The following is a 25,942-nucleotide window of genomic DNA, read 5'->3' as shown; positions in this document are numbered from 1 at the left end:
CTCCAAAGCAAGACAAGACCGAGGGACTGTTAAAACCAAGAAGAACCTCAGGAGACATGACTCCTAAATTAATACGGTACCCTTGACGGGATCCAGGAAACAGAAAATAGACCCGTGAAAGCTAAGGAGATGGGAATACAGTATAAACTTCAGTGAATAAGGATGTATCAATGCTGCTTCATTAACTGTGATAAGTATGCCATAGCCATAGAGGATATTAATCATGGAGGACAACGGGTGTGACATGTATGCAAGAACCCTGTATTATGTTTGCAATAATTTTATCACTCTAAAACTGTTCCCCAATAAAAATTCATTAAAAGTGGCAAATTCTACAGTGTCTTCCTTTGTGAAATTAATATGAATATAAGAATATTCAGAGCTGTAAGAAGACATCCAAAAATAAACAAAGACAGTTGAAAGCATCAGTACCACCCAGGTGATTAGGACTTTCTCACTATTGCAGTCCTTCATTCCATGCTGTGTTTCAGAACTACACATTCTAGAATGTTAGGTTGCGAATTTTCCCTAAAAGTTTTCATATATGCTCACTCTTCACTGTCTCCGCATCTTTCTGTAAGTTGCTTCTTGTACCAAGAACAGCCTTCCCCATTAACAGTGAGAAGTTAAATTCTACCAATACCTTAATGCCCAGCAAGAAGGCTGCATCATCATCCATCCACTTGCCCCTAACCCTCCCATCCAATCTTCCCAAGTAGTCATCAAGCTCCAGAATTCACAGTAGCTATAAACATTTTTCTTGGTATCTTTCACATGGCCTGACTTTTTCCTCATTTTTGTCCATGTCTTATCCTGTCTCTGAAAAATATAATCTTGATTGCAGGACCCAAGACTGATTCATCTTTCTGTTCTCTCACAGCCCCTTGCCCAAAGCAGAGAGTTGTTCAAATGGTGGGTATTCAGTAGATAATCTGCTCCATTTATAAAGGAAAAAGCGCAGTTCGATCCTATTAGATTATACAGACAGTCTCAATCGTGTCTTAATTTCTAACCATACAGGATAGGTGAACCCTGAGAGATTAATTTTCCGTGAGCAAGGCGATTGATGTCAAAGAGGCAAAAAATAAAAGCAACGTGGGCTTCACTTCTGACTTTGACACATGCATTTTCTTGGACCTCTGGACATCCAAGTCTCCTCTGCAAGCTTTGATGCATCACTTCACCACTAATGAAGATCTTCTTCAAACTCTTCTTGTTCACACTTCCAGCTTCCCCTGAAAGATCTGAACAAATGTCAGTTTCTTCCTGTTTCAGTTCATCACTCAAGATGCCTGACAGCATATAATTTGAATGAACGCCACCAGCGCGCCCAGACCCTGTATTGCAGCTCACACCCCTTCTTGGCTCATGGCCCATGCCAACACCACTTCAATGATGTGGCTACAACAGAGTCTGTTAAATAGATGTAATCACAAGCTACCCTCCATTTAACAGTCAGTCAATTCAGCTGACATGATGTGACGTCCTTTTGCCTAGGTGTTTACATCCTTATAACTGTTCACTGCGGTCTGTAAAATTCTTAATCAGATCAGTGGGTTGTTGGAAACATGTGCAGGGGTTATGTTTCTTATTCCACCATCCAAGGTTTAAAAAAGGTCTCATTATTTGTCTAAATCAAATCAGATGGAGGTCTGAGCCTGTACTTCCCTGGGTGACAAGAGATTCAAACTCAGTCATGTTTGAGGATTCCCTTTTTCTGGGGCTGCCAAAAAGTGTTGAGTGAAATGAGGGTGTGGGGGTAGAAGAGTTTAGAGATAAAGTCATTATAATTGTCTCTTAAATGCTCCTTATCTGAACTTAGGAGTTGCCTCCAAGGTAGATAGCTTCCCCCTGCTGCTGCTGCTTTTTTAAATTGTTTGTTGAAAAAGAGTTGATTTACAGTTTTTCAGGTATATAACAAAGTGATTCAGTTACACATGGAGAAGGGGGTGACAGAGGACGAGATGATTGGATGGCGTCAGTGACTCAATGGACATGAGTTTGAACAAACTCCGGGAGATAGTGAAAGACAGGGAAGCCTGGCATGCTGCAGTCCATGGGGTTGCAAAGAGTCGGACACGATTGAGTGACTGAACAATATAAATATGTGTATTCTTTTTCATTATGGTTTATTACAAGATATTAAACAGAGTTCCCTGTGGTATACAGTAGGACCTTGTTGTTTACCTGTTTTATATGTGGTGTGTCTCTTACTCTCAAATTCCAGATTCAGTGATAGAATTCTCACCTGCCTCCTGCTTCTTAAATGGGCATCTTTTGGGGTAAATCTCACTGCTACTAAGTAATAGCTACATAATTTGGAGGGCTCACTGTGAAAAAGAAACTTCAGGACCTCTTATTTAGATTTATTAAGAATTTTAAGGTAGAGCAGAGTTTTATTTTTTAAGTTAAAAAAATTTATGTATGTATTTGCTTTAGGCTGCGCTGGGTCTTCAGTATTGTGTGTGGGCTTTCTCTCGTTGCAGCAAGCAGGGGGATGCTCTCTTTAGTTGCATTACACGGGCTCCTCATCGTGGTGGCTTCTCTAGTCGGGGAGCACGGGCTCTAGGCACTTGGGCTTCAGTAGTTGCAGGGCTACTAGTTTTGTTGCATGGGCTTCAGCAGATGCAGCTCATGGGCTTAGTTGTTCTGTGGCATGTGGGATCTTCCAAGACCAGGGATCAAACCCATGTCCCTTGCAGTGGCAGGTGGATTCTTAACCACTGGATCACCAGGGAAGTCCCAAGAGCAGAGTTTTAAAGCGAGTGCAAGTCCTTGTAAGGATGGACTTCTTGGAGACTGCTCAGATCGTGTTTCCATGAAGCCTGCTTCGCTACCGCTGTCCTCTATGTCAGAACTCTGGGTGGCACTTCCTGGTGGTCCACTGCTTTGACTGCAGGGGGCATGAGTTTGATCCTTGGTTGGGGAAGTTCCACATACCTCACAGTGTGCACCACCTCCCCAAGAAAAAGAGAACCCTGGGTCATCCCTGGTCACCTGATCAGAGTTCCTGTGAGTCTGGCTCCCTAAGGAAATAAGTAGGTTCTTGTTGATTCCAAGGTTCACAAAACCCAGCTACTCTTTTCTAAACCTAGGCATTTTCCCTTCATTTTGGGAAATTTCCTTCCCTTCCCCCACCCCAGTTTTGTTTTGGTGTTTTTTTTCCCCACCCCAGTTTTGCACCAGCCATCGGCCCTCCCCTTGGACAATCCGGCTGTCTGTCTTCTTGAACTTTAGGTTGTCAGAGCAAAGCCTCCTAAACTTGCCCTGGAGCACTGGAAGTGGCAGTTCTGTGACAGTGAGCCCAGTGAGGTCCCGCAGCATCACCAGGAAGCTGATTAGAAATGCAGAATCTCGTTGTCATACTCAGTGAAGTCAGTCAGAAACAGAAAGATAAATATCAGATGATATCACTTATATGTGGAATCTGAAATATGACACCAGTGAAGTTATTTACAAAACGGAAACAGACTCACAGACATAGGAAACAAACTTGTGGTGATGGAAGGGACAGGGGAAGGATCAATTAGGAACTTGGGTTTAGCAGATACAAACTGTTATGTATAAAGTGGGTGAACAACAAGGTCTGACCGTATAGCACAGGGAACTATATTCAATATCCTGTAATAAGCCATATAGGAAAGAATATGAAAAAGAATATATATGTATAGCTGAATCACTTTCTGTATACCAGAAACTAACACAATATTGTAAATCAACTATACTTCAATTTTTAAAAATTGCATGTAGAATCTCAGATGCCAGCCAGATCTGCTGAATCAGAATAAGCATTTTTATGAGATTCCCAACTCTAGGGCTCAAAGCATTGCTAATTCTTCTTGGATTAGGAGGGGCAAAAGATAATTTGTTCTTGTGTTCTACACTAAGATAAACATACAAGCTAGTTATCCAGCCTAATATCAGTAGCTATAAATTAATTAACAACAGATTCAAGCCTTTGGTATAGAGCAAGAAGTTACAGAGTCTGATTCTTCCAAAGGCCAGGAAGGTAACCTAGATGCAGGAAACTGGCTGTGGGTGAGGTGGTGGGGAGTGTTGGCCTGGGAGGCAGGCTGGGGGAAACCTTCTCTTCCTCCGCCGCTAAAGTGAAGCGTCAGGGGTCCAGTGCTGTGGCTCTCCTGATGCTCCAGAGAAGGTGCGAGTTTGAACTTTAGTTGAAGGCTAGCAACTAGTAAAAAACCTTGAAAACATTTTAAGGGCCAAATAAAGCACATTTAAAGACATATTTAGGGTGGCAGTGTAATCACTCATACAGAGTTTTATAATAGATTTTTTTCTTTTTAATTTATTTACTTAACTGTGCCAGGTCTTAGTTGCAGCATGTGGGCTCTCGTTCCCTGAGTGGAGATTGAACCCAGGCCCCTGGCATTGGGAGCTCAGGGTCTTTACCAGTGAAGCACCAGAGAAGTCCTTGTAATAGTTGGTATTGCACAGGCATTTGGAAGACAGAGTGAAGCTGCCATCACTCACTGTGATCTTAAATAGATTACGTGGCATCCTTTTTCTTCGATTTTTCTCATTCCTAAAATCTAACCTACATAAAATCTACAGTCTTAGATTAGAAGAAATGGTATGTGTATGCAGAGTTCTGGGTTTCCTGGAGAAGCATCAGTAGATTGTTACAAAATTGTCTGCAGTTAGGCTCCTCTTTGTATCTATATGCCAGATGATGCAGCTTTGCAGTTCATCTCATCAAGAGTTGAAGACTGTTTCTCCTCGTCTTTAATCTGGGCCTTGTGTTTTGCTTTGCTTAATATTGGGTTGGCCAGAGTTCAATCGGATTTTTCCATAAAGTGTTTTGGGAAAATTCTGGCCACCCCAATAGAATGTGGTGGAAGGGTGTCAGTTTTGAGCCTAACTTCTTCCTCTTCTGGTGTCTCTTTGCTGCCTGGAGAATAATCAGAATAACCTACTGGAGGCTGAGCCAGCACATAGAGCAGATAAAATCCATCCTAGCTAATGCCTTCTGGCCCCATCAGCCCAGCAGCTGATCAAACTGATCCATGAGCTCAGCCAAATAACTCAAAACATTGTGCCATCTTCTTTGTATTAATCTTATTTTGGTTTTGCTGAACTTCTTGAAACCGTGGGTTTATAATTTTTAGCATGTTAGGTAAAATCTTGAGAGTTTAATTATCGCATCTCTCAGTCCTCTTCTAGGACTACCGTGTCAGGCCATCTGCATCCTACACATTTCCTATGCGCTCCTGCCCTTTCTATAATTTTTGTGCATGTATGCTTTAATTTTAATATATTTTTTATCTGTCTGTCTTCTGCTAATTCTGTCTTCTGCTCAGCATATCTTTCCACCCATGTAGTAGTCTCAGTTATTAGGCTGTGTATATATTTTCCAGAATAACCACTTCTATTTTAGAATGCCATTTGATTTGTTCCTGTGATTCCACATTTCAGATGAAATTCTTCATCTTCTCAGCATTTAAAAACTATTTTTTTTTCTAACTTCTTATGTGGCCATCGTAAACTTGCTTATGTACTTCTGTAAAGGTCGGTTTTCATTCCAATCCCAAAGAAAGGCAATGCCAAAGAATGTTCAAACTACCACACAATTGCATTCATCTCACACACTAGCAAAGTAATACTCAAAATTCTCCAAGCGAGGCTTCAGCAGTATGTGAACCAAGAACGTTCAGATGTTCAGACTGGATTAAGGAAAGGCAGAGGAACCAGAGATCAAATTGCCAACATCTGTTGGATCAGAGAAAAAGCAAAAGAGTTCCAGAAAAACATCTACTTCTGCTTTATTGACTATGCCAAAGTCTTTGACTATATGGATCACAGCAAACTGTGAAAAATTCTTCAAGAGATGGGATTACCAGATCACCTTACCTGCCTCCTGAGAAATCTGTATGCAGGTCAAGAAGCAACAATTAGAACCAGCTATAAAGCAACGGACTGGTTCCAAATAGGAGAAGGAGTATGTCAAGGCTGTATATTGTCACCCTGCTTATTTAACTTATATGCAGAGTACATCATGAGAAATGCTGGGCTGGAAGAAGCACAAGCTGGCATCAAGATTGCTGAGAAAAATATCAATAACCTCAGTTATGCAGATGATACCACCCTTATTGTAGAAAGCAAAGAAGAACTAAAGAGCCTCTTGATGAAAGTGAAAGAGGTGAGTGAAAAAGTTGGCTTAAAGCTTAACATTCAGAAAACAAAGATCATGGCTTCCAGTCCCATCACTTCATGGCAAATAGATGGGAAACAAGGGAAACAGTGACAGACTTTATTTTTGGGGGCTCCAAAATCACTGCAGACGGTAACTACTGCCATGAAATTAAAAGATGCTTACTCCTTGGAAGAAAAACTATGATAAACTTAGACAGCATATTAAAAAGCAGAGACATAACTTTACCAACAAAAGTCCGTCCAGTCAAAGCTATGGTTTTTCCAGTAGTAATGTATGGATGTGAGAATTGGACCATAAAGAAAGCTGAGTGCCAAAGAATTGATGCTTTTGAACTGTATTGTTGAAGATTCTTGAGAGTCCCTTGGACTGCAAGGAGATGCAACCAGTCAACCCTAAAGGAAACTAACCCTGAGTATTCATTGGAAGCACTGATACTGAAGCTGAAGCCCCAATACTCTGGCCACCTGATGTGAAGAACTGACTCATTGGAAAAGACCCTGATGCTGGGAAAGATTGAGGGCGGGAGGAGAAGGGGACAACAGAGGATGAGATGGTTGGATGGCATCACCGACTCAATGGACACGAGTTTGGGTGAATTCTGGGAGTGGGTGATGGACAGGGAAGCCTGGTGTGCTGCAGTCCATGGGGTCGCAAAGAATCAGATACGACTGAGTGACTGAACTTCTGTATCTTATTTATCTTTGCATTTGCTTTGATCTGATGATTCTTTTTAAAAATTTTATTTATTTGGCTGTACTGGGTCTTAGTTGTGGCATCCAGGAACTTTAGTTGCAGCATGCAAACTCTTAGTTGTGGCATGTGGGGTCTAGTTTCCTGACCAGGGACTGAACCTGGGCCCCCTGCATTGAGTTCAGAGTCAGCCTTCGGACCACCAGGGAAGTCCCTCTGATTATTCTTTTTTTAAAAAATTATTCTTGTGTACCTTTTAAAAATTTAATTTGGGCATTGTGAATAAAAAATGTAGAGACTGATGATGATGTTATTTTTTTTCCCATCAAGGGAAAAATAATGAAGTAAATTAATTTTAGAATGAATAACTACTAAGATGAAAGCTAGACCATCTGGATTCTGCTCCTGACACACTCACTGTGAGCTTTCAAAAGTCACCCTCAGGGGCTTCTGCTAACATTAAATGCTCTCTGCTGTCTTGTTATATGCAAGAGATTACAATTCACTGATTTCCTCCTGCTACAGTGACATATAAAATCTCATGGAAAGGGGAAGAATAAACAATGTTTAAGCTTAATAATACCTTTCTTAGATGAGAACACTCGAGCCACAGCCTTTTATTAATTTGCCTGCAGTTGTAGAAATCACCCAGGGCCTTCAATTCAGCTTCTCTAGTGGACATTTGGGTGTGTCAGGAAACTCAATCAGGACCTTATATTTCAAGAAAATCCTAAATATGGTTAATCCAGTGTTTCTCTTAGCCTATAGCACTGGCATTCAGTGAGTGTCTGGGTCAGTATTATTTACAGCTGTCATAGAAATTTTCTTGTTTGTTCGCTCAGTTGTGTCTGACTCTTTGTGTGACCCCCATGGACTGCACCATACCAGACTTTTCTGTACTTCCCTCTCTCCCCAAGTTTGCTCAAACTCATGTCCATTGAGTCGATGATGCCATCCAACCAGTCTCATCCTCTACTGCCCCCTTCTCCTCCTGCCTTCAGTCTTTCCCAGCATCAGGGTCTTTTCTAATGAGTCTACTCTAAACCTTAGGTGGTCAAAGTATTGGAGCTTCAGCTTCAACATCAGTCCTTCCAATGAATATTCAGGGTTGATTTCTTCTAGGATGGACTGGTTTGATCTCCCTGCAGTCCAAAGAACTCTCAAGAGTCTTTTCCAGCATCACAATTTGAAAGCATCAATTCTTGGGCACTCAGCCTTCTTTATGGTCCAAATCTCACATTCATACATGACTACTGGACAAACCATAGCTTTGACTATACAGACCTTTGTTTTCAAGTAATATGTCCGCTTTTTAATATGCTGTCTAGATTGGTCATAGTTTTTCTTCCAAGGAGCAAGCGTCTTTTAATTTCATGGCTGCAGTCACCATCCACAGTGATCTTGAAGCCCAAGAAAATAAAGTCTGTCACTGTTTCCATTTTATCCCCACCTATTTGCCATGAAGTGATGGGACCAGATGCCATGATCATACTTGTTTGAATGTTGAGTTTTAAGCTAGCTTTTTCATGCTCCTCTTTTCACCTTCATAAAGAGACTCTTTAGTTCCTCTTTGCTTTCTGCCATTAGGGTGGTGTCATCTGTATGTCTGAGGTTACTGATATTTCTCCTGGCAATCTTGATTCCAGCTTGTGCTTCATCCAGCCCAGCATTTTGCATGATGTACTCTTCATATAAATTAAATCAGCAGGGTGACAATATATAGCCTTGATGTACTCTTTTTCCCAATTTTGAAACAGTCTGTTGTGGATGAAATGTTACTTGAACTTAACTAAGCTTCCCTGATGACTCAGATAGTAATAAATCTGCCTGCAATGCAAGAGACAAGATTTGATCCCTGAATCAGGAAGATCTGCTAGAGAATGGAATAGATGCCTACTCCAGTATTCTTGCCTGGAGAATTCCATGGACAGAGGAGCCTGGTGGGCTTCAGTCTATGAGGTTGCAGAGTTGGACACGACTTAGTGACTAACACTTTGATTTCACTTTTCACAAACACCAAAGTACCAAAATTACCCAAATATCCAAAACCTTCTGAGAAATTTGATTTGACTTATCTTGGCAAATAATCCACAACTTGAGATCTCTCTCCCTCCTTCTTCTCCCTCACTCCTCTTTTCCCCCTCCATCTCCTCTTATCTCTCTCTCTCTCTCTCTCTCTCTCTCTCTCTCTCACACACACACACACACACATACACACACACTTCTTCTCTTTGATTAATACAGCTTTAGTTCTGCTTTCTCTGCCAGGAAAGTCATACACTCAAATAGCTGTATTCAGATGAACCCATTAACATTTCTCCTAAGAGGGAAAAAAAAAGTTAGTAATGCTCATGGATGAACTATCAAACTTCCAAACATATATCCTTTACTACACTGTAATGTCTGTAAGAAAAAAAAATGTAGGCTATTTCTCAGTTACTAAGACTCACCAAGCTTAGAGCTAAAGTGATAAAATGATAACAACGAAACACCTTTTCCTGTGTGTCTTCAAATAATGTTTACCTTGAAATCTCAAGCTTTCAGGAAAATACAGAGTATATTTTGCAAACAGTCGGATCTTTAACCATCTATTTTTTCATGTCATTTTTACATTGCTTTCCTATTTCATATTTCAGATCAATTTGAAGCTTCTTATATAAATATACCTTTTCCATTCTTCACCCTCTTCCTCCAACTATGAAGCCTAGTCTAAATTTAATATTATCCACATGCATATTTTATTGCACATTTAAAAATTATGCTTTATGCATATTCATGAACTGTACACAGTATTATTTTGAATGTTTTCAAGTTTACTTAAGTATTATAAATATTTCTCTTCTCCTTTCATGTTTGCCAGTGATTTGTCTCTGAGATTTTCTCATGCTGAGATGTGCAGCTTTAGTTCATTCATCATTACCATTGTTCCTTATCCCTTGGAATGAATGCATCCATCCATTCTAGTAGGCATTCAGGCTGATCCCAATTTTTCTCTTTTTTAAAAAACTGAAATTAGTAATTCTTGTGTGTTCTTGTTTACCTATGCACGGGGTACTCTGGGCCATTTTCCTACAAGTGGTATTGTTGTACACTCGATAGACTTATTTCCAACTTTACTACATAATGTTCCTTTCTTTATCAAAGTGACTCTTCTGGCTTACATACCAGTCCCACCCACACCCCCAGTGGTGGACAGGAGCTTCTCATTCTTACCTAATATTTAACTGTTGCCACATTTGTTCACTGTTGCTCATATCAGTTCAGTTCAGTTGCTCAGTCATTCCGACTCTTTGCAACCCCATAGACTGCAGCACACCAGGCTTCCCTGTCCATCACCAACTCCCAGAGGTTGCTCAAACTCATGTCCATTGAGTCGGTGATGCCATCCAACCATCTCATCTTCTGTTGTCCCCTTCTCCTCCTGCCTTCAATCTTTCCCAGCATCAGGGTCTTTTCCAATGAGTCAGTTCTTCACATCTGATGGCCAAAGTACTGGGGCTTCAGCTTCAGCATCAGTCCTTCCAATGAATATTCAGGGTTGATTTCCTTTAGGATGGACTGGTTGGATCTCCTTGCAGTCCGAGGGACTCTCAAGAGTCTTTTCCAACACCATAGTTCAAAAGCATCTATTCTTTGGTGTTCAGCTTTCTTTATGGTTGAACTTTCACATCTGTACATTACTACTGGAAAAACCATAGCTTTGAATAGATGGACCTTTGTTGGCAAAGTAACATCTCTGTTTTTTAATATGCTAAGTTGGTCATGGCCTTTCTTCCAAGGAGTAAGTGTCTTTTAATTTCATGGCTGCATTTACCATCTGTAGTGATTCTGGAGCCCAAGAAAATAAAGTCTGTCATTGTTTCCATTTTTTCCCCATCTATTTGCCATGAAGTGATGGGACCAGATGCCATGATCTTAGTTTTCTGAATGTTTTCTTTCTGAATGTTTCACTTTCTACCTTGGTGGTGTCATCTGCTTATCTGAGGTTATTGATATTTCTCCTGGAAATCTTGATTCCAACTTGTGCTTCATCCAGCCCAGTGTTTCTTATGATGTACTCTGCATATAAGTTAAATAAGCAGGGTGACAGTATATAGCCTTGACGTACTCCTTTCCCAATTTGGAACTAGTCCGTTGTTCCATGTCCCTTTCTAACTGTTGCTTCTTGACCCGCATACAGATTTCTTAGGAGGCAGGTAATGTGGTTGGTATTCCCATTTCTTGAAGAATTTTCCAGAGTTTGTTGTGATCCACACAGTCCATGCCTTTAGTATAGTCAGTGAAGCAGAAGTAGATGTTTTTCTGGAACTCTCTTACTTTTTCTATTATCCAACAGATGTTGACAACTTGATCTCTGGTTCCTCTCCCTTTTCCAGCTTGAACATCCTGAAGTTACCGGTTCACGTACTGTTGCTTATGTAGTGGAGAGTAAAATGGTATATGGAATTTTAAATTTATTTCCTGAACACTAGTTATATTGAGCCTTTATTTCAGTATGTGTATCAGACCATTTAGGTTTACTCTTCTGTGAATTGATTGTTCAGTTCTGTTCTTTAGTTTTACATTGCGTTGTATGGCTTTTTTTTTAATAGCTTTAGAAGTATTCTTTATACATTTTGAATGTATACAATATCTTTTAGCCAGTAGCTTCTCTTTTCACCTGGTCGTGGTGACATTTCTTTAGAGTCATCTTGAATTTTATGGTGATCAAATTTACTAAGACTTTCTTAGTAAAGTTTATTGTGATTTTTGTATCTTCATTAAAAAAATCAATAAATAACCTGAGGACATGAGATGTTCTTCTGTAGCTTCTCCTAATATCTTACAGCTTTGTATTTTGTATTTAGAATTTTTCAGCTTTACTGAGGTATAATTGAATAATAAAACTACAAGATAAAGTGTCAGCATGGTGATTTGATATGTGTATCCATAGTGAAAGACTGTTCCTTGACAAGGTAATTAACATACCCATCACTTAACTCATTTAGGATTTTCAGCTACTTTAATGTTATTTCTCTATGCTTTGTGAGATAAAATATTTAATTTTATTTTTCATAGAGACTACATGTTAACTCATCCCTATTACTGGATAAAGTATCATTTTCCCACAGTTTGTGTGTCATTATTTTTATTTGTGGGTGTCTTTGTGCCTAGGCCCTTTATTTTATTCTGAGGGATATACTAATTTATTGGCGTGTTAAAATCATGAAATGAGATGAATGGATAAGGAAGCTGTGGTACATATACACCATGGAATATTACTCAGCCGTTAAAAAGAATTCATTTGAATCAGTTCTAATGAGATGGATGAAACTGGAGCCCATTATACAGAGTGAAGTAAGCCAGAAAGATAAAGAACATTACAGTATACTAACACATATATACGGAATTTAGATAGATGGTGGCGATAACCCTATATGCAAAACAGAAAAAGAGACACAGAAATACAGAACAGACTTTTGAACTCTGGGGGAGAACGTGAGGGTGGGATGTTTTGAAAGAACAGCATGTATATTATCTATGGTGAAACGGACCACCAGCCCAGGTGGGATACATGAGTCAGGTGCTCGGGCCTGGTGCACTGGGAGGACCCTGAGGAGTCGGGTGGGGAGGGAGGTGGGAGGGGGGATCGGGATGGGGAATACATGTAACTATATGGCTGATTCATGTCAATGTATGACAAAACCCACTGAAATGTTGTAAAGTGATTGGCCTCCAACTAATAAAATAATATTAAAAAAAAAAAAAAAAAAAAAAAAAAATAAAATCATGAAATGTTAACTGTGTATCTTTATAATGCCTTGATATTTGATTGGGCAGCATCTTCATCTTGTTCCTCCACATTTATTTGATGTTCTTAGCTGTTTGCTGTTCTACCTGAACTTTAGGATAGACTTTAGAAATGCCTTTAAAATAGGTTGAAACATTGTTGATAATAAGTTTGAGGTGTTTAATATGTGGAGAATTGATGTAGCAACTCTGCTAGGCTGCCATAATAAAACACTACCTATGAGGTGGTTTAAACAACAGAATTTTATTTTCTCATAGTTCTGAAGCCTTCCAGCCTAAGATCAAGATATCAGCCTGATTTCTTCTCATGAGATCGCACATGTACATGTTGTTGAGTTGCATTTGTTAATATTGTTCAGTCACTCAGTCATGTCCGACTCTTTGCCACCCCATGGACTGTAGCCTTCCAGGCTCCTCTGTCCATGGAGTTTTCCAAGCAAGACTACTGGAGTGGGTTGCTATTTCCTCCTCCAGGGGATCTTCCCAATCCAGCCATCGAACCTGCGTCTCCTACATCGCAGGAGGATTCTTTATCACTGAGCCACCAGGAAAGCCCTGCATTTGTTAATATTCAATTGCAAATATTTTGCATCTGTTTTCAAGAATGAGTTTGAACTATGATTTGACTGTCTTTATTCTTTCCTTGTTTTGTTCTGATTTCATGGCGTTAGCACTTATCTGTTTTGGGGGTGGCCTTAAGAAAAATCTAATAGAACACATGTAAAATGGCTTAGTGGGACTCCTTTGTAAACATTTCTGAGACTGGTATTTGGGAATTAGAATATCTTTAATAGTAATCTTTTAGGTTATTCAGGTTTTGCATTTACTTTTTGTCATTCTTGGTAAACAATATTTTGCAAATATGGTATCCATTTTCCAAATTTATTGGCATAAAGCTGTTTGCAGCATCAACACTGTTTTTTTGTTTATAGTTAGGCCCCATTTTTCCTAATACTGTTGTTGTTGTTTGTATTTATTATATTTATTTATTTGGCTCTGCCAGGTCTCACCTGTGACATGTGGGATCTTCAATCTGTTGCAGCATGTGGGATCTTTAGTTGTGGCACGTGGGATCTAGTTCCCCAACCTGGGTCGACCCCAAGGCCCCCTGCATTGGGAACATGGAGTCTTAGCTACTTTACCCCTGGGGAAGTTTCCCTTTCTCATAGTGTTTTTCTTTCTCTTTTAATCATTCATCCCATCAGAGTAACAACATTTCCATTCCACTTTTATTTATTCTCAGCAGCAGGAAGGCCTCACTGTCCATCAAAGGCTTGCATTTCCTTTTCCATACTGTAGACTTCTTGCTGTTAAGTGGAGTCCCCAGCTAGGCCCACATTTCTCAGACTTTCCACGCAGTGAAGTGCATCCACATGCGCAGAGGGATATGTCTCTTCTCACACTTATCATCCACTGGCTGGATACAGAGGACTTCGCCATACAGAAGGTTGATTTCTCAAGCTGAAAGGACTCTGGGTCCCTCTGTATGGCGGCGAGAGGAATGCACTTCTCGTGTCTCTGACAGCAGGGACTCTAAAAATGATGACTACCTTTCCAACATGGCCAACATGCTGCCCAAGACCTTCATGAGCTCAGCAGAGATGCTAAAGTAGGCTGACTCTCTAGACGTGTGGGTCTCTGGCAGACTTTGACTTGAGAACTCTCAATAGGTCTTGCTGCAATTTTCGAGTTGCTCTGAATTCTAAGCCTTTTTCTCTCTCCTCCACAGATGTCAGACTTGCATCAGGTCAAATGACTCTGATGGCTTTCTGCAGCTCCCTATCCACTTCTCCTTCCTGAATTTTCCTCCTCTGTCTCTAAAAAGTCTAATTCCATCTTGGCATCTGCTTTTCAGAGACTTGAAATAATACAGATGGTGCCAAGAGTGGATATAAGATGTCATCCTGAGTTCCTTGGCACGTGGTTGCCTTGCTGAACATTGCACTGGCGGTGACGGGGTCAAGCCTCACTGTGGGTAGATGCCCTTGTAGGGATGAAAGTTCAAGCACTTGAAAGACACTAGGAGAAAATGTCCAGAGGGCAGCAGAGAGGTGAGGTGGCTAGAGGTATTGCTAAGTGGTATCTTCACCCTGCGAGGAGGGTAACAAAGAACCAAAGACCACTTACAAGTCTTAAGGATGAGAGCCAGAGGGCCTCTCTGGGAGTGCATAAAAAGGCTTCCAACTTCTGCAGTAGGAGAGGGGAGACAGCTGAGCAGCAAACATAAAACCTCATAATTTCAGAGCTCCAGAGATACTGAATGTTCAGTTGAATAGGTCTGCAATGCTGCAGTCTCTGGATGAGAAAAGCAGAAACCCTGGAACGTGGCATAAGGCCATCCTGATAGAAGTGCTGGGGGATGTTGGTTCTGCAGGTCCCTCTGAGCCTTCGGAGGGCCTGGAAGTGGCTCCTCCCCAGCACTTGGCTGGGAATCTCCGTGGGATCCCTTCTTCCCCTCTGCAGACGCCCTCTCTTCCTATCCTTGCTGTTAGACTGATAACCAGAGTTAAATCCCTATGTACACTGGCTGGAAAATCGCTGGTCCTGATAAGGGAGGGAACAGATTACAAAAGAAAGGAATAGTGATGATTAGAGAACTGTACAAGCAAGACCCAGACGTTAGTTTCTGAGGGTGCTTGATCATGGGGCTAGGATTCAAAAGCAAGGCTCCTGACATCAGGTGAAGGTTGCTTTTATCTACCCTATGCTGCACATGTAGCAGTTTGTGTGAAGGAATAATCATGTCATGTATTCTCATGGCCAGTAATACTGACTGATAAATGGCCACCAGTTTGAACAGATCAACCAGTTAGTTGCAGAAGGTTTAAATAAGATTGGGGGTAGGGAGAGAGAGGGACAAAGGGACAGAGGGAGAGAGAGATGTATGTACCTATATATACATGTGTGTGTGTGTAAAATACCCTAGGACGCTGACACAGAGTGGATTTTGAACAACTAGAGCCTTCTAGGTTCTTCTTGCCGCTTTCATGGGTATTCCATTTACAAGTCTACATTTTTGCATAAAAAACAGAATACAGATATCACAGTCCTTGGGCACCATACAGATCCTTCGTTAATGGAAGGTAAGCTAGCTGAGCCTGGGAAATCTCCAGAGAGGATGGCGTGTGGCCACAGTAAAGCAATAAGTCATAAAACCATCCTCCAGCAGCCTCAGCTGCAAGTGTTTTTTTTTTTTTTTTTAATCTACTCTTTTAAACAACTCTTTTTAACAGCGTCTCACTGTTTCTCCCTTAGGAAATTATTTCATTGTATAATTGCCCTTGCTTCCAGTGAAATTTTTCTTAATGTCCAATTCAAATTGCTGCATTTTTCAGTCCCAGGCCGTTGCTCTCTATTACATTACCATTAAGCACTTTAAGTAACTCCTCTCTCTTTTGAAAAGGATGAAATTGGCTCGTGAGTTTCATTGGAAAATGTGGCCTCCTCCTTGTAGACAAATTTTAAACACTTGAGAAAGATAGGTGATTGTCTTATTTCTTAAAAAAATTTTTTTTTTGTTTTTCATCAGCTTAGAAACAATTCATGGGACAGATATATAGGATTCAGATGGCACTATATACTTGATGTTTCTTCTTAGTCATGTCTGACTCTCTGCGACCCCATGGACTGTAGCCCGCGAGGCTCCTCTGTCCATGGGATTCTCCAGGCAGGAATACTGGAGTGGGCTGCCATTTCGTCCTCTGGGGGATCTTCCCGACCCAGAGATCAAACCTGAGTCTGTGGTGTCTCCTGCATTGTAGGTGCATTCTTTACCCGCTGAGCCACCAGGGGAGCTCATAGGAGTGCCCACTCACTCATTTCTTCAAGGAACTGTGAATCCTGTATCAGCTAAGGCGGTGGTGATGGTTCAGTCACTAAGTCGTGTCTGACTCTTGCGACCCCACAGACTGCAGCCCGCCAGGCTCCTCCGTCCATGGGATTCTCCAGGCAAGAATACTGGAGGGGGTTGCCATTTGCTTCTCCAATGAGCTGAGGTATTTGATGCAAAAGGGAGATGACATTTGTGCACAGACAGCAGTGCCTACTGACTGACTTGCTGGAGAACCCAGGAGAGGCAGCTGCAAACTCTGTATGCAATGAAATCCAATTAGAGGAAGGTGGGAGTCTTATGATAGCATTATGGCAACACAAACAGCAGTGGTTTCCAAGCTGTTAACACAATAAAACCTTTTGGGGTACAGGGGGAGCAGTAAGGCCCTACATCATCCCTGCATTTAACCAGATCTGTTTTATTGGACCATTCCTATGGGGATATTGGATCTCTTAACAGGAAACATGATTCAAAACCTCACAATAGGGACTCCCCTGGTGGCCCAGTGGTTAAAACTCTGCGTTTCCAATGCAAGAGGTGTGGGTTTGATCCCTGGTTGGGGAACTAAGATTCCACATATTGCACAACATGGCCAACACACCCCCCCCCCCAAATTTCACAATAAGCTGTCCTATTTTTAATTCTAGGACCTCTATATTCTGTATCATCTTCTCCTTCCCTACCCCGACATGAGCCCCCCCCCCCACTGCCCCCCCATCCCCTGTTTGCACCAGACTCTGAAGTGAGGTCTTGAACATTCAAAAAGCAACTCTTTTCCAACAGGATGCTATCTAGCCCAGTCAGTCTGACCAGCGCATCAGCAGTATACACATTATCATGAATGCCTGCCGTGTTTGCTCCTTGACTGTTCATTGAATCCCAGTTTCAGGGCTCACCCCTCTTCAGATTTACATCTCCTCTTGTTTGCTCAGTATCTGACTTCCTCTCCTCCTGTAACAACACTGAGAGGAATATGGAATAAAGCAGTGAAACAATACAAAGCAAATAATAAACTTGAATATCAAAGCACTCACTGCACATCTGCAGTCAGGGGGCTGGTTATTATTGTCTGAGCAGAAGCAGCCTCATGCCCAGTAGATGACCTGGGTCTCTGTTAGGACATCGATGAGAAGATGATTTCCTCCATAGAAGAGTAGTATCAGATGCCTTGCCCGCCACCCCACCCCCCAATTCCCCCAAAACTGTGTGCACAATGCCGGGAGCAGCAGAGAACTCAGTTCCAGGAGTGAAAAGCTCTTGCCACTGATGACATGTAATAGGGGTAAATCTACTTTGGAAGGAGAAGACTGGAGGTTGCAAAACTTCACAGAAGGCAACTTGAACTTGAAACAGACACTACAGCTGGGGACTATTGGAAACTAATGTCAGAACCCTAATGAAAACAACCTTCTCAGTAAAGAGGGTTTTAGACAGAATAATAGGGGAGGAAGCAAATATTTTTGGTTCTGTATAGAAGAAGTGGTATCTGGCAAAGTACAGGGAAAAAAACAAACAATGTTTTGTGAGCCAGAATGGATAAATGTCTCACCAGTTTTGTTCTGTTTTGATTTCTAACAAGAGTGACTAGGTAGTTGATATCTAATGTTACTGCATATTGGGCGTTGATACGAGATCCATCGTGATGGAGACTTGGCAGCCCTCCTGTGCTGTTTGAGTTTTCTGTTCGGTCTCATTTGTTTTATCTTAAAAGGTTGTACGGACTGTGCCTTGTGATGCAGCTTAAGACAGTGTGCTTACATACAGAAGCTTCTGTCCACGAGGGAAGGAGAAAATATGTAGCGCTAAAGCTCTGCTGCCTATAAAAACAGAATTGCTAAGACTTAAGAGCTTGGACTCATTTCTGACTGAGCCCAACAATGCTGATGGTAACTGTAGCTCAGCGCCAGATTATCACTATTATCGTGTTCATCTCTGGTTTCTGAGTGAAGATCCTTTTCAAGTCTCATCCACACCACTTGTTGAGGCCCATGCTTCTTTATGAACCATGGCTGAGATCACATGACTTCTCACTGACAAATCTTCAGGAGCCTCTGGTTGCCTGTGAACTCTTGACCAGCTTTCAAGATCATCTCAGCCAGGCCCTGCGTCCATTTCCCAGTAATCAGTCCCTCCTTTTCTCCTGTGCTTCACCTCCCACTCCAGCCAACCTCTACAGGAAGCCCCCAACACACAAACCTTCAAGTTGTGAACTGTCAGAGATGTAAATGTGCATCTGGTTCTAGCAAGGAACCAAAACCCATGCCACCGACATCAGGCGAGAGTGAAACTGCAGTCTGCCCTCCATCTTCTGACATCTGCTGATGACCCTTCAGCTCTGCCGTCTCCCGCCTCCTCTCCCTCCTCCCATCAGAACGTCTTGCCTGTTCACTTGATACCAGCCCCTGTGTGCCAACTGTTGCACCATACTGCTGTACTTTTCAAGGTACTGTGCTGTAAGATTTAAAAGGTTTACTTTTTTTGAGTCTGTTTTTTATGTGTCATTTGTGTGAAAAGTAGTATAAACCTATTACAGCACAGTACCATATAACTGACTGTGTTAGTGGGGGACCTAGGCTAACTGTTGGACTTACAAACAATTTAGACTTACGAATGCACTCTTAGAACAGAACCTATTTGTATGTAGGGGACTTACTGTAGTTCATCTCTTTCTTCCTTTTTCTCTCCCTAGGCATTTCTCCTGGCTAGGCTGGGGTTCACCCATGCTCAGGTCTATAGGTTCAAATTCCATCTGTTCAACAGGACCCTGGTCAAAAGCCTCATAAAACCACACCCAGAAGCCACCCATTCCTTCTCCAGAATCCTATTTTAATGTGTCTTATATTTAAAATAAAAGACCTATGACTAACTTCCTATATTTTTTAGTTAGTTGTTTGGTATAATTTATTCTGAAAACTCACAAAGTTCCTAAAGACACAGGCTCCACAGACTGTGGTACAAGGTCTTAAAATGAGTAAGAAGGTATCAATGCTTGTTGAGTAAGTGGATGCATAAATCAGTCTTGTTCTCTTTTACATTCACATAGAGATCTGAAAGATCATTTGGAATAACTCTATCTATATAGCTGTATGACCAGTACTACCATTTTAGACATAAATAGAAATATCAAGTCCTTCAATATTAAGAATTAAAAGGTCCAGAAATATTGGTGCCAAGGCTTACTTTTCAGCTCACGTGTTCAAGGAGTAAATAATGCACTCCAGGGTCAATTACCCAAAGATGTCACGACTGGATAGTAAGGTTGTAGTGCTATTACATTTACACTTTATAATAGTCTAATATGATATCTATAGAAATAAAATAACTGTGTTTGTACTCTTGGTTTCAGACGCCTTAATGTAATTAAAACTATATGTACCTCACAATATTAGTCTTTTGATGTAGTCTGTGAAGAGAAGGATATTTTGTTCAAATATGTTTGAGAAAATATGCAAATTATGGTTCCCTCTTACATCATAAAGATTTCCAGAAATCAGATAGCTTTTTAAAAGATTGTTTGACCTTCATTAACCTTGTCTTCCAATTATAGCCATTCTGGGAACAGTCAGGTTTAATCTAACAACTGTCACTATCCCAAGGAAAAAGTCTTCTATGGAAAATGTTTTAGAAAAGCTGTTGTAAGATATTGGTTGGATTTTAAAGTGTGAAAGTTGGACTCCACCTTTAGGGTGAGGTATGTACAGTTCTTTTTCTGTTTTTGGTCTGGGGATGATGAGTTTGCCTGTGAGGGAACCCCTGGGCTGGTGAGGGTGGGCATGCCCCTCTGTCCTGGATGTGCCTGGGGATGCAGAATATAGGTAGCAGGAGGACAGGTGCAGGGAAGTGTCCTCTCCCTTGCCAGCCACTGGCAAAAGTGGAAGCTGAGTCCAAGTACTCATTTATTTTGATGGCAAAAGCCATTTCTGCTGCCACGGTCTTTCCCCTGATTGTGTCTGCTTTGTCCTTCCTTCTTCTTGTGAAGCTGCTCTGGCTCATTTGTACTCCACTTTTTCCCCCCTATATTTTGGCTGCACCATGCGGCATGGGTGATCTTACTTCCCCAACCAGGGATTGAACCCACGCTCCCTGCAGCGGAAGTGCAGTGTCTTAACCAGTGGACCACCAGGCACGTCCCCACCCCAGTTATTTTGTGATTTAGCCTCCAACTATATAATTAATTACATAATTCCATTTCCATAACGTTATATATAACACACTGTCTTATCCTACTCCACACGCTGGGGAATGATATTAAAACAATAAAATAATTATGGCTGAAATTCATTGGTATCCTAGTTAGAACATTTAGTTCTAACCATCACAGGATAACCGAATGTATGAAAAAACAAGAGTAAATCTGTGGGCATGAAATTTATTTGTAGTCTTACTTGGAATTGTGCCACTAATTAGGATATAATCAAGTATGTGGTAAAAATTTGCTGAATAAATGAATGCATGAGTCACTTATGTTCTCTTTTACTTTCACATGGAGAATCATTAGGGATGACTGTGTATTTGCATATGTATCTATATAAGTTTATAGACATATATATAATTTCCAAATGGGATTGTAATGCAGTTCTAATCAATGTGAAAACAACTGAATGTTCTCCTGACAGTAAATTAAATTCTGGAAGTGCTTCACTAATAAAACTGTCTCTCTACACAGCCATCTCAAATATTCAAATGTAAAAAGTAAGTTTAACATGATATTAGGAATAAAGTAATACTGGATACAAATATTTAGTGAAAGGAAGGAAGATTGCTCAGCTATAAACAGTAAATAAAGGGATATGCTATGCAATAAAAGTCAAATGTCTAAATACGAGAATAACACTTTTAGAAAAGAATGGCCAGAAACAACAAAGATCTGTCTTTACCCTTAACATGATGTAGGCTTCAAATCCATGGGAAAGAAGGCTCAGTAACTCTAAGATTCCCTAAAGAAGTGCTTCAAACTTCTCAGAATAGGATGAAAAGGAAAACATTCAGCCTATATTTGGATCCTTGTGTTTGGGATCACTGCCAGGGTCAGAGGGCTCCATGGAAAATATATTTCAAAAATGAGTCCATATTGGTCAGCCTCCTCCTTCCATTAGGGGAAGATACTAATTCAGTGAACACTTTGCTTCTTCTCAGAGCAGCTCTTGGTTTAAAAGCCACTCAACCTATTGGTTTAATGCTCAATTAAAAAATGCAATGTCCCTTTTTCTTAGAACATTTTTCATAGTTCTGGTTTACTTATGATGAAGTCAGTAGACTGAAATCTGAGGAAATGGAACAGACTTCACAAGGAATGAAGCTGATGATGATATGTGTGAAATTCCCTTTTAAAGGAAAAGTAGTGTAAAATTAAGCAACAGTAATCTAGTAGGTAGTTTGCATCTGGCTGCCTAACTCTATCTCCAGCTAAAGGACATGGACATGAAAAAATCTAATATACAGAATGTGGTAATATGAAAAATAATGGGAATTACCCATATATACTTTCCAAATCCTTCTCACTGGCAAGTGTTTTTTGGGTATAGAGTTAACAGAACTGTTAGTCATTGTACTACTATAGCAAAGTGAAAGCTGTGGGGTTTTATTCTCTCATTACATACCCCCTGGAAGGGCCAAAGATGATACTCAGCTGTTATTTTTCAAAGGCTGTCATAAGTCGGTCTTACCTGCAGAATCCACAGGGAGGTAAACATTTTTGAGATTAGACAGGAACGGCCTTTTCAATGTTTGTGTGTGTGTGTGACTGTTCTGCATCTTTGTAACCAAATTCTTGCTTTATTTTTTGCCTTGTTTTAAATCATTAGGACAAGCATTAGCACCTTTGAGTTCCTGCCTTACTGTTAATGCCTGTGATACCTTACACTATGTGACCCAACATAATGGGTGAAGTTAGGCTGGGCTGGTTTATTTTCTTTCTTTCTTTCTGACCGTGCTGGGTCTTTGTTGCTGAGCACAGGCTTATCTCGCTGCCGAGAGCAGGCTTCTCGTTGTGGCGGCTTCTCTACCGGCGCACGGCTCCAGGGTGCGCGGGCTCAGTAGCTGTCGCACACGGGTTCATTTGCCCCCTGGCATGTGGCGTCTTCCTGGACCAGGGACTGAACTTGTGTTCCCTGCGTTGGCAGGTGGATGCTCAACCACTGGGCCACCCAGGGAAGTCCTAGATTGTGCCTCTTTCAATTTCGCTCTAAGCAAAGATACCTTGTTTTTCAAGGAGTGGAGAAATTTGAGGAGGTGGCATAGGGTTTAGTACAGGATTTGGTATAGAGCTGCTGTTGGCAGATTTTCCCAGTTGGTGAAGTAAAGCTACATGCATTCAATGGGCGTAAAATTAAAGGCCACGTGTGTACATTTCAAAAATGTGTATTCAGTGAGTGGATGAGTCGCATGTCATTTATTTCCAGGAGCCCTGTGGTATTCACAAGAAGCTGCAACTGGTTCAGTGTTTGCCTACTAGTGTGATACCAGTTCATCTACCAACACCCAGAATATCTTTTCTGCACATTATTGATAAAGCAGTGCTTGAAGGGGATAAAAGGACACAAGCCAACACACAGGGGAACAGAGAGTGAAAGAAACTGGTGGTAAAAACATGACCTTTCTCCATAAGGTCAAATAGTTTTATTTCGATTAAACACTACAATACAGTATATATCCATTAAAAAAAGAAAACTCTATTGTGTATATAAATTATTCCTTCCATTCATCAATTCTTTTCTTTTCCATTACAGCTTTGGTACAATGTGATTTCAGTATATAATTTTTTTTTAAATACTTCTTAGCATCACAAAGTCAACACAAAGTACAAAACTAATAATCCAAATTAGGGATAGTATCGTCTACACAGTGGTATTCAGTGGTAGGAGAAAATCTTACCTTGATGAATTCATGTCACTAGCTAAGCTAGAAAGGCATACCTAGCGGACATGACGGAAATATGCACCATTAACCAGCTAACGTGTGGATTAGTCTTTTTTTTTTTTTTTTACAGAATACCAGCAGCAGTCATTGGGGTGTGGAGTGAACACTTCAGTCCTCAGCGAGCCTCCCGGCCCGGCTCCTGCCCCCGCAAAGGGCCGCGGGCTGGCCGGCGCGCTCAGAACCTGGCCTGCCACCCGGCGGTGCCCACGCTGGCGCAGTTGGTCCTGCAGCTGGCCGACGCCGCGGGGAGAGAGCTCGAGGGGCAGTGCGGGCCCACCAGCCTCAGGCCGCTCTGAGGGGTCGGCGGCGTGACGTTACAGTACACCGGCATTCCAGCGGCCGGGAGGGAGCCTTGGCCTGCCTGGGTGGGGAGCATGAGTGGCTGTTGGTACGACTGCTGGGGCAGTCCTTGAGAACCCTGGGTCATTGGCACCTGAGCAGAGACACAAGACACGTTCCTGTATGAGGAGGTCATTCCGGGGTGTCCCGCAAGCTACGGTGGTGTCATCGAAAACAGTCACGCTTTGGGGTTCGGGTCCCAGCTCTGCCTTTTGTCAGCTGTTTCTCACTGGGCAGACCATTTGACCGCTCTGATTTTCTGACTCCACGTGCATAATGACACCGCCTTCAAAGTGGCCCCTGGCAGAGCTGCAGGAGGATGCGGCAGCACCAGGGCCATGACTGGTGAGAAGTACACGCTCAGCAAGTGTCAGCTTTGAGCCCCTTTCCTTCCCCTTTCCTGGCTCTCCAGGGACTGCCGTCTGGACCACCCCCCTCTCTGGATTTCTGTTTTGGAAAGCCATGCTCCCATTCTGGTTTTATGCAAAGTGGCCTGGAGCCACTGATAATAAAAGAGGCTCTTGTCCCAGGAACCTACCTCACTCTCAACTTGCAACTTTCGAGAACATTTCTTATTGAGCTGGCGGTAGAGACGGATGCAACGTGAACAAGGATGGTCAAGGCAGGAATACCGAGGATAGGGTCTCTAGGGCCAGAGGTACTTGGTGCAGCTAAACTGAATGATTAACGTAGTTCACCAACCCTTCACTTTCCCTCTCAGTGAATTTCAGAATATGCATTACTGAAGGGGGTGTGACACTTTAAATACTCAATGTAAGTTTAGTCTGGAAAATGCAGCTGTCAGGTCCAATAAATACCCTTTAGATCAATTTGAGATGCCATTTAAAAATGCTTTATAAGTTAAATTTGTGGCGAAATGAAGTTTCTTTGGGTGTGATCAAAACAAACACAGATTTGTCACAAGGACTTTCTCTCATTAAGAACCATTTCAACAGAATGTCCAGAGGTCTTCATGAACAGAACTCAAAAGCATTTTCCTTCATGAATAGAAAGCTTATGCAGAACCAGACTTCGAAGGGCATTCAAATGCCATTTTTGTTATGGAAATGTACATTTTCAGTTTTTTACTTGTTTAGTATAATCTTGACTCAAAGTCAACCACCAACACAACTGCACCTAGCACCCCCTGCCACCTCCCACCCGTCTGAGACGGGGACACACCCACGCCTGTGCTTTGGCAATTCTGCTTTTCAAAGCACTGTTTGCCAAGCTCCGGATACGCACCTGATAATTAGACACGGCTGGGTAGGAGACCATCACGCTCTGCACTGGAGTTCCCTGCTGGCTGCTCATCACGCCCTGACTCTGAGGTGGCTGCTGCACCCCCATGAGGCCTTGGAACCCCTGCTGACCAGACAAGACTGGCTGGTAACCTGTGAAGAGGAAACATCTTTTGAACTGGTTGTACCGAGGAGAACGAAGATGAACTTGCATGGGGTAAGAGAACTTCTTCACCAGCCAACCTGAAGACCTTTCACTGTCCGTGTTAGGAATGCTTATTTCCTAACTATGCACGTTATGCTTCTCAAGAGTGGATGAGGGCCTGACTCCAAAAAATTCATTGGTATCTCCACCCAAGGGTTAGTGTTGTGGTAGTGGTACATTCTTCATGACACAAAGATGGGAACCTCTATTGATGCGGGTTGGCTGCTGCAAGTTATACCTTTCAGATCTGTCTTTTGCTTTGGTTTCAATGATACTTGGACAAGTCACAAATTATCAAGTTTTTCAATTTAATATTGACTCATTTTCTTACCCTCTGACTTTCCTGCACTACCTCACTTCACAGAGAGATCACCATACAGCCTGTTAACTTGGGACACATTCTATTTTCCATGCACAAGAAGACTCGCAACTCTACCGAATTCAATATTCGTTGACTCAGACAAAGGCAACAACCACAGGTATGTCACACTTTATTCTGTTCCACTGCTAGCCCCCAAGAGAACGTTCTGGCAAAATACTCCCTTAAGAGACCATGTACGTATCATAGATTATACAGAATACAAAATTTAAAGAGTGTATCTGCTGGTGTCCTTCCAGGCGGGCCAGCTGGTAGGGTTTCTTTTCTTCCTAAAGGGACCAGAATTTATTCTAATTATTTTAACCCCTACTACAAGATGTGGTTTAAAACGCGTTCTTAAAGCAAGGCTGTCAACTATTATAAATATTGGGAAGGA

General features: G+C 41.7%; 1 protein-coding gene across 15 annotated transcripts in view; it reads right to left on the bottom strand.

Annotated features, from left to right (window-relative positions):
• Positions 1 to 23,087: 23,087 nt before the first annotated feature.
• Positions 23,088 to 25,942, bottom strand: part of ARPP21 (cAMP regulated phosphoprotein 21) — a 158,016-nt gene continuing 155,161 nt past the window's right edge. For all 15 annotated transcript variants that reach the window (XM_065932953.1, XM_065932960.1, XM_065932964.1 and 12 more), the window contains 2 exons: positions 24,987 to 25,135; positions 23,088 to 23,835 (listed from right to left, as the gene is read on the bottom strand). In XM_065932953.1, coding sequence (XP_065789025.1) covers positions 23,578 to 23,835; positions 24,987 to 25,135 — 407 coding nt within the window. In that variant the 3' untranslated portion in view covers positions 23,088 to 23,577. The remainder of the gene's footprint in view (positions 23,836 to 24,986; positions 25,136 to 25,942) is intronic.

This window comes from Muntiacus reevesi, chromosome 4 (assembly GCF_963930625.1).
Source record: "Muntiacus reevesi chromosome 4, mMunRee1.1, whole genome shotgun sequence".
Classification (NCBI taxonomy): Eukaryota; Metazoa; Chordata; class Mammalia; order Artiodactyla; family Cervidae; genus Muntiacus; species Muntiacus reevesi.
The sequence above is the reverse complement of the archived record's forward strand: the minus strand, read 5'-3'. Positions and strand labels throughout refer to the sequence as shown.